The sequence below is a fragment of the Papio anubis genome, chromosome 12, assembly GCF_008728515.1.
Source record: "Papio anubis isolate 15944 chromosome 12, Panubis1.0, whole genome shotgun sequence".
Classification (NCBI taxonomy): domain Eukaryota; kingdom Metazoa; phylum Chordata; class Mammalia; order Primates; family Cercopithecidae; genus Papio; species Papio anubis.
Genome location: NC_044987.1, coordinates 107,215,556 through 107,226,952, shown reverse-complemented (window position 1 = coordinate 107,226,952; position 11,397 = coordinate 107,215,556). Strand labels below are relative to the sequence as shown.

At 36.1% G+C, this 11,397-nt stretch overlaps 2 protein-coding genes across 2 annotated transcripts in view; one reads left to right on the top strand and one right to left on the bottom strand.

The window, feature by feature from the left end:
• Window positions 1-1,203: 1,203 nt before the first annotated feature.
• The window catches only part of LOC101000784 (olfactory receptor 9G9), a 135,325-nt gene continuing 125,131 nt past the window's right edge, over window positions 1,204-11,397 (bottom strand). The window contains 1 exon segment of the mRNA XM_003909879.5: window positions 1,204-2,157. Within this exon segment, the coding sequence (XP_003909928.2) occupies window positions 1,204-2,139 (936 nt within the window). The 5' untranslated portion in view covers window positions 2,140-2,157.
• LOC108581906 (guanine nucleotide-binding protein G(s) subunit alpha-like) lies at window positions 5,615-8,538 on the top strand. Its single transcript, XM_017948394.3, has one exon. The coding sequence runs from the start codon at window positions 5,714-5,716 to the stop codon at window positions 6,167-6,169; it is 456 nt and encodes a 151-aa protein (XP_017803883.1). The 5' UTR covers window positions 5,615-5,713; the 3' UTR covers window positions 6,170-8,538.

The following is an 11,397-nucleotide window of genomic DNA, read 5'->3' as shown; positions in this document are numbered from 1 at the left end:
ATGTTTAAGAGTTGTTCAGGTTACAAACAACAATGACAACAGCAAAACTATCTCTAAATTAATGAATAAATATGTGTCTTTAGAATTGCATATCATCCTAAAAGAGTGTTCTCTCTTACAAGGAGTGAGTACTCCATAGTACTCTCTCTCAGGTCACACAGCAATGTAACAACATCAAACAAAATGAAACAAATGGACAACAGTAACCACCGCTCCCTAGTTACCTTTCTTTTTCCTTTGTCCTGACCAAAAGACATAAGCTGCATGTTTGCCCCTGGCCTGAACCCAGCCTGGGCCTTGAACATTCCTAAGAACTGATAAACTTGTTTAGGTCGATGCCTGAAATCCTGAAAAATCAAACGTGTTGCTAACCACGTGGAAATGAGGCTTGGCCTTGAGCCCAGTTCCCTAAACCCTGATATAAACTCCGTAACCGAACCCCCTTGTGATGGCAGGTTGAGTTGGTATTTCACTCAGTAGCCTTTAGAAGACGGCAAGTTAAGGATTATTGGTTACAGTTTTCAAATCAGAAGCTTGCGGCTCAGAGGTTAGCACTTTGTTAATGAAAGGTTATAGCATTTGCTGGAATGAGCACACTTACAAAATTAATTAAAATTTTAAAATTTGGGACATATAGTTGTAGCCATTTCATTTGTCTTTGCTGTGACATTTCTCATCTTTCTCTTCAGCTGCATTTATTTTCCAACACATCCTGCCTCTTTCCATCAAAATAATCATAACATTCTTATTCCTCTATCACAAAGGAAGCTGTTTGAGTACTTAACTATAAGGATTTGGGGTGTATCCCACAAATATCAATGATCCATATTATGATTTCTTTTCATCTCCATAATACTCACTATGTAGGAAAAATAATTGGGTCAATATTAGGGGAAATAACAAAGTAAAATTTAGTTTTACTTTAGGATGTCAGAAGTATTACTCTTCCATCTTGCATTAATCGGAGATACTGAATTTTAAAAACTGTATCAATATTCAATTGAACCTACCATTCTGTAGTATATATTATAGTCTGATATCAAAACCATAAAAAACACACAAGCAAACAAACAAAAATACAAAGAAACAAAATTTTTCCCATTGAATTTTGTTCAATGGTAAAAAAGAAATAAAAACCTAGTTCTGTAACCTCTCTGAGCAGTTTGTTATCACTTAGCACTGATTTGGGAACTTTATGTCAATTCAGACTTTGGATTATGCTGACCTGAAAAATTTTTTCAGAGCTTCTTTCACGTCTTTATTCCTCAGACTGTAGATCATAGGGTTCAACATGGGGAACAGCACAGTATAAAAGGTAGAAACAATTTTGTCCCTCTCAAGGGAGTAGCTGGAACTTGGCCGAGAGTAGATGTAGAGAATGGAGCCATAGTATAAGGTAACAGAGATCAGGTGGGAGGAGCATGTGGAGAAGGCTTTGAGGCGGCCCTGGGTGGAGCGGATCCTCAGGATGGTGGCGATGATGGAGAGCTAAGAGGCCAGGATGAGCACAGTAGGGGAGATGACATTAGAGGCCAGCAGGAAGTGCAGTATAGCCTGGTAGCTCTCTCTCACCCTGCATGCCAGCTTCACCAGGGGTGGGACATCACAGAAAAAGTCATCAATGACATTGTCACCACAAAAATCCAGTGTGAATGTGTTGCTGGTTAATATTATCGCATTGACAAAACCTCCAGTATAGGAATATAAAACCAAACAGATGCACAATCTCCCTGGCATAGCCTGAGCATAAAGCAGGGGCTTGGAGATGGCCACATAGCGGTCGTAAGCCATGGCAGCCAGCAGGTAGCACTCACTATAGGCCAGCCCTGCAGAGAAGAAGAACTGACACAGGCAGCCAGCAAAAGAGATGCTTTTGTCTTCAGAGATGCAGATCACTAGGATCTTTGGGGTGTAGACAGAGGAATACCAGAGATCCAGAAATGACAGATTTCCAATGAAAAAATACATGGGTATGTGGAGGCGGGAGTCATTACAAATCAACATGATGAGGGTGCTATTTCCTACCACAGTCGGAGAGTACACGCCCAGGAACACCACAAACAGGCCCAGCTGCATCCCTGGATCTGTGGTGAAGCCCAGCAGGATGAACTCAGTCGCTGTGTGATTGCTCCTCTGCATGGCTTACGGATACTGCACCTACAAATAGAGTAGAAGACAGTTTAATTGCCTCAACCAACACCAAATGACGGCATTTTCTATACTAAGCACCTGCAATAATATAATCAACACTAAGCAGGAATTTTGGCCGCCTTGGGCAGGTGATGGAAGTTTTCTGAGCTTCAATATATTTATTGTAATAAAATGCATTTGATAACAGAAAAGCCTTCATGCTACTGACAGGTTTATTAATTTTTTCTTGAAAAACAAAATATTTGTTGAGCCCTATGTACTGTTCCAGACAGTGGGATATAGCAGTGAAGATGATAGGGCTGACTCCTATCCTACTGAGCTTTTATTCTAGACGGGAGAGATACATAAAAAACAAATAAGTACAGTGTCAATTAATGTTGAATGCTAATAAGAAAATAAAACTAGATGATGGGATAAAAACCAACTAGGAAAGAGCTCGTCTAATTTAGACACTGAGAGAAAAAAAAATTCTTTTCCTGTTCCCAGCGATGGATGGACAAATTGTTCAGAGCCTATGAAAACTGAAACCTTCTAAACATTATGGTTTAGAGGGTGATAACAATGTATTTTTCCACAATCACAGAAAAACTTATCTGCTTAGTTACTCCGCAGGAGTCTTTGGTACATTTATCATGAATTCCAGGGAAGGAATCCGGTTGAGAATTAGGGTGAAGCTTGGGTAAAGACCAATGAGTTTATCTGTTTCTGCCAAGTAAAAAAATGTGTGATTTCTTTATGGGTATTTGGGGTATAAAATGTTGAGACTCAGCATTACTTGTCAGTCTCTATAAGCAGCCCTGGACATGATTCTTAAAAGGACAGTTATCCCAAGTTGATATTGTCTACAGCAATAGTTCTGAATGCCATAATATTGGAAAAATCTTCTTGTCAAACACACATTTAGAAATGCTTCCTTTAGATTCTTGAAATAATATGTATAGTTGATGTAACCTAAGTATAAACATGTATGTATGTGTATGCAAACTATCCTGTCTAATGTAAATAGATGTAAAAGAAAAATAATTCACAATACAAATAATGAAATAATTATAATATAGGTTGTATTATAAAATAATTTGAATTTCAATATATAAATGCTGGATCACTTAGTGAGATATAAATAATAAAACTGACACACGTAGAATCATCATTAATGTGTTGGTGACTCAAATATCAGGAGTCACATTGATATTGGTGATATTTTCCTGACAAGTTCATCAAGTCTTGACAAAGTTCCAAACAAAATAAACCACAATCTTTCCTTGGTTTTATTAAATTGTTATATAGGAGGACCTTGCAAAATATAAGTTTTCTTTGTCTGTAGAGCAGAGTAGATTTCAAACTGATGTAATTATAACAATATTTTCTAATGCACAAATATCCATTGGGAGTCTGGGTGTAGGGAATGGAACATTTTTCTTTGCATAGGGCTGTCCCTATGCATGCAGGATGTGTTCATACTTGTCTACTACATACTAAACATCCAGTAGTCCTCTTATCTTTGTGATAATAATAAATCCAACCACACACTTAAGAAATGCCCATCAATGATAGACTGGATAAAGAAAATGTGACACATATACACCATGGAATACTATGCATCCATAAAAAAGAATGAGTTCGTGTTCTTTGCAGGGACATGGATGAAGCTGGAAGCCATCGTTGTCAGTAAACTAACACAGGAACAGAAAACCAAACACCACATGTTCTCACTCATAAGTGGGAGTTGAACAATGAGAACACATGGACACAGGAAGGGGAATATCACATGCTGGGGCCTATTGGGGGTTGGAGGGCAAGAGGAGGGAGAGCATTAGAACAAATACCTAATGCATGCAGGGCTTAAAACCTAGATGATGGGTTGATAGGTGCAGAAAACCACCATGGTACATGTATTCCTAGGTAAGACAAATCTGCACGTTCTGCACATGTATCTCAGAACTTAAAGTAAAATAAAGAAAAAAAGAAAAGAAAACCCAGCAGCTATGAGCACACACAAAGCACGAGTTTTGGTAGCTAAATACCATTTTTCCACTGAAGGGATCCCAGAACTCCTTAAACCTCCCAAGTTTTGGTCAAGGATTGCATAAGATGAGTCTGGGACATCTTGTGGCAGAAACTAAGAAAATATTCAAAGATTATAGGGACATGTTAAAACGACCCAGAGGCTAGTTTGAAGAAGTGTCCGTGGATGCATTTTAGACAATTTCATATTAAAAGTATAATTACCATAATTGAATAAAACATATTGAATATAAAATAAAAAAAGAAACACTCTTTAAAGGATGTTTTCATTTATTGAGACTCCACTCTTCCAAAACTTTGCATTTTACTTTGTGAAGCTTCATAGGCTTTTCTAGGAATTGTGTAAAGAAATACAAAATAACTAGAAAATATTTCTAAGTGGTCAAATTACCTGTGGCAGTACGGCTCTCCATTTACTTTTTTTACTGGGTCACTGGGGTAAAGTGGAGATAGAAGCCCACAGGACAGAGCAAGGATTTTTGTTTCTTTTGCATGCTACATATCCCCACTGCCTAGAATAGTACCTGGCATAAAATAGATATACAATAAATATTTATGGAATAAACAAATGGGTAACCCTGACTCAGAAGAGAAACAAGTCAAGAGAATTGATGTTCTGGGTGACCTCTAATGATGTCATTATACCCTAAAACCACTACAGAATTGTTTGATATTCCGCATGCATTTCCCGGCACCAGTAATCCCAGGTCATTTGTGTTTTTTGCAGACAGGTGCAGGGACAAAGAAATCAGTCCACAATATAGCCAGCCTAAACAAATCTTTGTTTTCCCAAATGGAGTGTCTGTGAAGAAATTGTTTTTCATCTGAGCAACAGATTGCCTGTCATTATGTGTCATGACGTTTGGGAAGCATGCCTAAGAAATCAGAGCTGACTGCTCACACTAGAGACAGATGGGATATCCTCGAAAAAGCATTTGTCTTTCAACAGCTGAGAAGGATTCAAGTTCTTCATCACTCGTCAACAATGTAAAGCCTCAATGTCTTCATATGTAAGATAGGGATAATTCATCTCTTCTTAGGGTTGTTGTAAAGGAGTTTACTCAAGTAAGGACTACATACAGTGCCTAGCATGTCATAAACACTCAAGTAACAAATGGTTCTCAAATTCTTTGCACCTAAGAGTGCCCCAGTATTTCTAACTTAGGAAGTTGCAGGCGAGCCCCCCGGGAACTGCTTTCATTAAAGCAGCCCAAGTGCTTGTAATGTGGGTTGCCTGTAGGTCACGTTGAGAAACACTAAAATGAATATCAGTTGTATTTATAAAAGTTTCCAGAATCAAAATGAAGTTACTAGTGTTAAATAAAAACAAGTGACAAATATGGCTGGGCATGGTGATTCATGCTTTTAATCCCAGAACTTTGGGAGGCTGTGTTGGGAGGGTCTCTGGAGCCCAGGAGTTCAAAAACAGTGTGGGCAACACAGTGGGACTATGTTTCTGTAATACATACATACATACATAAAAATAATTTAAAAAGTGACAAAAAGAGCCAGAGAAGGCTATTAAGAGAGGTTTCTCATGCTTGTATGCCTGATAAAACTATCACAAGGACTGCAAAAACCACACTCCTGCACAAAGGTCATCACAACTTTACACAAAAAGAGTACTTCTGCAAGGACATCTGCCCAGAAACTGCCTGTCCAACTGGGCATCGACCGGGCCACGCACCGCCTGCCACTGCTGGGTGCTGGAGAATCTGGTAAAAGCACCATTGTGAAGCAGATGAGGATCCTACATGTTAATAGGTTTAATGGAGAGGGCGCTGAAGAGGACCCGCAGGCTGCAAGGAGCAACAGAGATGGAATATATTACCCCTGGATGATGGCTACAGTTGCTCATCTTCCCGGCTATGTCCTATCACAATTCACATGCTGGAATTGCTCCATGTTAGGAACTTCTAATAAGAACACTATTCTGTTGTCTGGAAGGGAGGGGGGATGCGGCCCCTACTACCTGACCTTGAACTATGATTGAAAAAAATAACAAAAAGTGGCCTGAAATACTTAATTGGTAAAAATGTAGCCTGACAACTATTCAAAAAGGCATCTATATAAGAAATGACTAATTGACAACCTACGGTACCAAGAGTTGGCATTTGAGCAAAATATGGCAAGTCCTTAGTAAGCAACCTACTGTGTACTAGATGTTGTGTGAAACCCTTGAACCCTACTAATACCTTGTCTGCATATCTCTCTGTGACTCTGTTCTGCAAGTAAATATAAGTATTAACATTTGTGATAGATAAAAATTCTCTGCATGTTTCAGCAAAACCAACAAACAACAAAACAACAACAACAACAAAACAGGCATCACCCTTGTCATCAATCTTTGTAGCCAAAGATTATTATTCCAAAATAATCACTAAATTCTCATTTAAAAAAAAAAAACAAAAAAAAAACTTTGTCTTCCATTACCTCCCCGAATATGCATATAGTTGACTGTGGCATTTGTATTCCCACGGCAACACTGTATTCTCAAATAAACCTATTTTTCTTTTAGATAGCCTCTCTGTGTTTGTTATTTAGGTTGACACCTATGGTGTCAGAAATAGAACCCGAAAAAGATAATGATCCAAAGAAACTGGTGATTCTTGAAATGATCCAAAGAAACTGGTGATGCATTGCTCACTTGAGCCCTTTGTGCTTTCCTCCACTTCCTTGGCTCACTTTTCTGCCCTGATGAGTCTTCTCTTAGGCTAAGCCTGCCTCTTTTAGTATAGGCTTTTGTATATTAGGATCTGTTTTTTGTTTTTTGTTTTTTTTATAAAGTCACCTAATAAGGGACTATGCATCCCTCCTGGGGTGATAAAAGACTTTTCGTCTTTTGTGGTAAATCTTTTCTGGTGTAAAGACATGTGTCTTTCTGGATTGAGTACTCTGTTTCTACAGAATTTGCATTCTATCTAAGAGGCATGTCTTTTGTAGAGAATTCACTTTTGGTCTCTGTGCCTAGTTTAATATTTTGTTTGATCTTTATGCCGAGGTTGAAATTTTTATGAACACTCTTATCTTGGTTTCTTTTGATTTGGTTTGATTCTTTCCCCTTGATTTTTAAAAAAATTATTCTGAAAGCAAAAATATATTCTAAATGGTGGGTGCAGAAAGGCTAAATTAAAAGCCATTAGTGCAATTGCTACCATCTAAAACACTGATCTAAACTACTGACATTTCCTGATAAGAATGATAGTATTTTCTTTGCTCTCAAGAGATGACTAAGAAACAGAATGGGTTTTTTAAAACATAAAGGCATGACAAGTTTTTGGGATTCCAGCTAGCCACATTTTATGGTCCATGCTTATGCATATTTTAAAATTGACAAGCAATGTTACATCAAGAAAAATTCAGAGCTCAAATGTTCATTATTTAAACTCTTTTTAAAGACCTGCAACTATCATGCTAACAGGTAGAGACTTCTAAGTTCTCTCTCTTTCTTGTTTTTTCTTACTGCCTACTTTGAATCTGCTGACTTTTCTACTGGGGATGACATAAAACTCGCTGCTTACGACATTCTAGTCAAGATTTTTTTAAAAGTATTAAAGTGCTTTTCAATTAATAGTTTCACAAATTACAAGAGCTCCATGGTAACCAACAACCTAGACACCATTAGAAAATGTAAATTTAGGTTTACCTGACTAAAATTTGTTTATGGTGATGAAATAACTTATTGAAAAATTAATAATCTATAAAAAGAACTAGGTAAATATATATAAATATTAGGATCTCAGGTCTAACAGGTCAAAATCTTGAACTCAAAACAATATAAGTCATCTCTGTCTGGCATAAAAAATTTGCTTTTTCTGCCACACAAAGACCAACCCCCAAGTCCCTGCCAAAAACACAACACATCCTGCTAAAATTCTTTCTTGCCTGCATTTGTTAATCAAACAAAACAGACCTGCAAAAAAAAAAAAAAAAAAAGTTAGATTTGTTACTAGTTCACCACTGTTTGGAGATTTTGTTTTTCTAATACAATTCAACCAGTCCTAGCTAAAATGTAAACCATTCAAAATTTAAATCTAAACTCACTTGAGACAGAATAAACAAAATAGAAATGTTAAAGAGGCTAAGAAAAACAGACAAACAAACAAACAACAATAAAATCCAAGCTACTATATAAATTGCTTCACCCAAAATTTTGATCTGCAGCCTTCATTAGATTACCTATTGATGGTTATCACATTTTTGTGTCTGCATATATGTGTTTAGGTGTGTATATGTGTATGAACATGTATTATGTTGCATGTTGTTTCTACATGGTAAAATCTGGCATAGTTGGCAAACAATTTTGTATTTTTGTATTTTTTTGAGATGCAGTCTTACTCTGTCACCCAGACTGGACTGCAATGGCCCTATCTCGGCTCACTGCAACCTCTGCCTCCCGGGTTCAAGCGATTCTTCTGCCTCAGCCTCCTGAGTAACCCTCCTGGGATTACAGCATGTGCCGCCACCACTCCTGGCTAAGTTTTGTATTTTTAGTAGAGATGGGGTTTCACCATGCCAATTGGTCAGGCTGGTCTCGAACTCCTGACCCTGTGATCTGCCCTCCTCGGCCTCCCAAAGTTCTGGGATAACAGGCGTGAGCCACTGTGCCCTATGGCAAAAAATTTCCTGAGGAATTCTATTTACATAACTTAGACAAATGAACACTCATATAAAATGTATAATAACCCGAATGCTTTTTCGTTCATGTGACTTAAGTATATCTTTAATAAAAAAGCTGGTTTTAAAATTATCAGCAAATTGTCAACATATCTTTTTGCCCACTTGTACTGGTAGAGTTTTATATTTGTCTTTGCTAGATGTTTTAGTTGGGGTTTGACCCAAAGGTTATAAAACTGAAAACCCAGCCTAAAATAGAATAATCTTTGTCAACTCTTTGATAATTAAGGCTAGTTTAATAATGTTTGTTTAGTAAAAATAGCTATCTCTTCTAAGTTATAATTAAAATATTCATACAATTAACTTTAAGATTTCTACTTAGGTGCACACCTGATACTCATAAGTTATAAAAATAGGAAAATAACTAGAAATGATGACTAGCTTTATTTCATATCTCAATTTTCATAACTAATCTATGTAAACTATAAAAAATTGAATAAATTAGATAATACAAATGAGGTAAATGTCTGTAAATATAGTTTTCATGTAATTTGAAATCTTAAAGTTATGTTATATTGATTTAAATGATAGATATTCATTAAATGTCTGAGTCATTTCCAAATAAGATCAAAAGATAAAACAAAATTCTGACCATAAATATAAGTTTCTTTTCTTGGATTCTAAAATAATATAGAAAGACTAAATAGATTTGGTTCTATGAATATACATAAAATTATGTTATAGAAAAACATGTTTTTAAAATTATACAAATTTTCATATATAAAATACGGGATATGACAGATAATTCAAGATTTCTGGCTTCCTAGGTTTTCACTAAAATTTAAGGTTATTAAATTAAAAATACTAATTAGTATCTCTAGAACTATAATATAAAATCTCTCAAAAAAGGAAGATGTGTTTTAATAAAAAATTATAAGAAAGGCATAAAAGCCTATTCTTTATCAAGAAAAAAGAATAATTTTGTCTAATTTAGAGGTTATTTAAAGATTTTTTGGCAAAATACAAATTTAACAAGTATAACACAATAAGCTACAATGTGACGGAAAAGTACCAGTAAGAAGGAGAGAGACAGAGATAGGAAAAAAGTTATGGGTATGAAAATATATTTTCACACAAAAAGTCAATAATAACTTAATTGTATATTGTAAAATAACTTAAAGAACGTAATTGGATTATTTGTAACTCAAAGGATAAATGCTTGAGGGGATGGATACGCCATTCTTCATGACGTGCTTATTTCACATTGTATGCCTGTATCAAAACATCTCATGTACGCCATAAATACGTACACCTACTATGTACCTACAACAATTAAAAATAAATAAAAAATTAAAATAATAATTTAAAATAAATAAAATGAGGGTAATGTCTGTTTCAAATGATTATTGTGTGAATTTAGTAAGATTTAAAGTGGTTTGTTTATTGCATGAGTACAGGAAGTGAGAAAAGGTGACCCTGCAGCCACAAGGTCACTGATTAAAGATTTCGCAATGGGATTCCAAGATTGCTGATTCTAAGGCAACTTGAATTCTAAGTATATGTTCAGTTCTGATTCTAAGTATATGTTCAATTATAACATATACTTGGTTTGTAGTTATTGGGATAGGAAAGCCCTTTTTTCTTATATTTCACAGAAAATATCTGATTTTCACAACGGTGAAAAAAAGAAAGTGAAGGCTAGATCTGGACGGTTTCTGAACTGTCAGCTCTATATCTGTGCATTAGCTACAGGTGGTTCTTTCCCCAAAATGAGTTGTGATGTGACTAATTTTAAACTAGATCAATTACAACTTGTGTACAAATAAACCCCAGTAAGTCCTAGGTTTTTTATCTTAAAAACTCTTCAGTGCCTTTCATGGTGAATATGGCAGCTCTATACTTTAAGGCAACCATTGTGTTCCCCTGACTTTTAACTATGTTGCACTGGAGGAAGGGTTGAAATAGAACGATGATTGATTATAAGTATTCAAAACTGTTATGATGACAATTTCAGCACATCTGGGAAAATGTTAGCTTTTCCAAGATCTCAATCTGCTGCTGATACCTGGCATTCTTGTTTTCAATTGAGTATTTTGTAGCCTTTAGAACATGTGAATAAAAATTATATAATTTTTTCTTGTCAGTCATTCATACACCAGGGTTAATGAGACTGTTCTTTGAAAAAGGCCTGGGGATGGTGGTGGAGGGCATGGAGACCCACGGCACCCAAAGGAAGCGGGGGTCTAATTAAGATACAAGACAGGACTAATTTTAGATGGGAACAGGTAAGCTAATCTTGTAGACATCACAATCTTGCCAAAATTAGCCTTAGAGATTGCACTCAACTTTATCTTTCTTAGAGTCCCAGAGTTCTTGGATTTTCTGAGGGCCAAGAAGATGTCAATATATAAAGTTGACAAAACTTTGATGCCTACTCCCTTTTAACATCAGGCAGAGAAGGTCAAAGAAATCTCCTGGTTATTAGTTGAACCCAACCACTTAACCAACTAAAGGGAAAGCTGAGGACAGAAAAAGAAGACAATTTTATTTCTTAATTACAGCTAGTTACCAGCAGAACTTAAATCCCCACTCTTATCCTTGGAC

Excerpts from the sequence above, each read along its gene's own strand:
- LOC108581906 (XM_017948394.3), top strand. The coding sequence starts at position 5,714 with ATGCTTGTATGCCTGATAAAACTATCACAAGGACTGCAAAAACCACAC.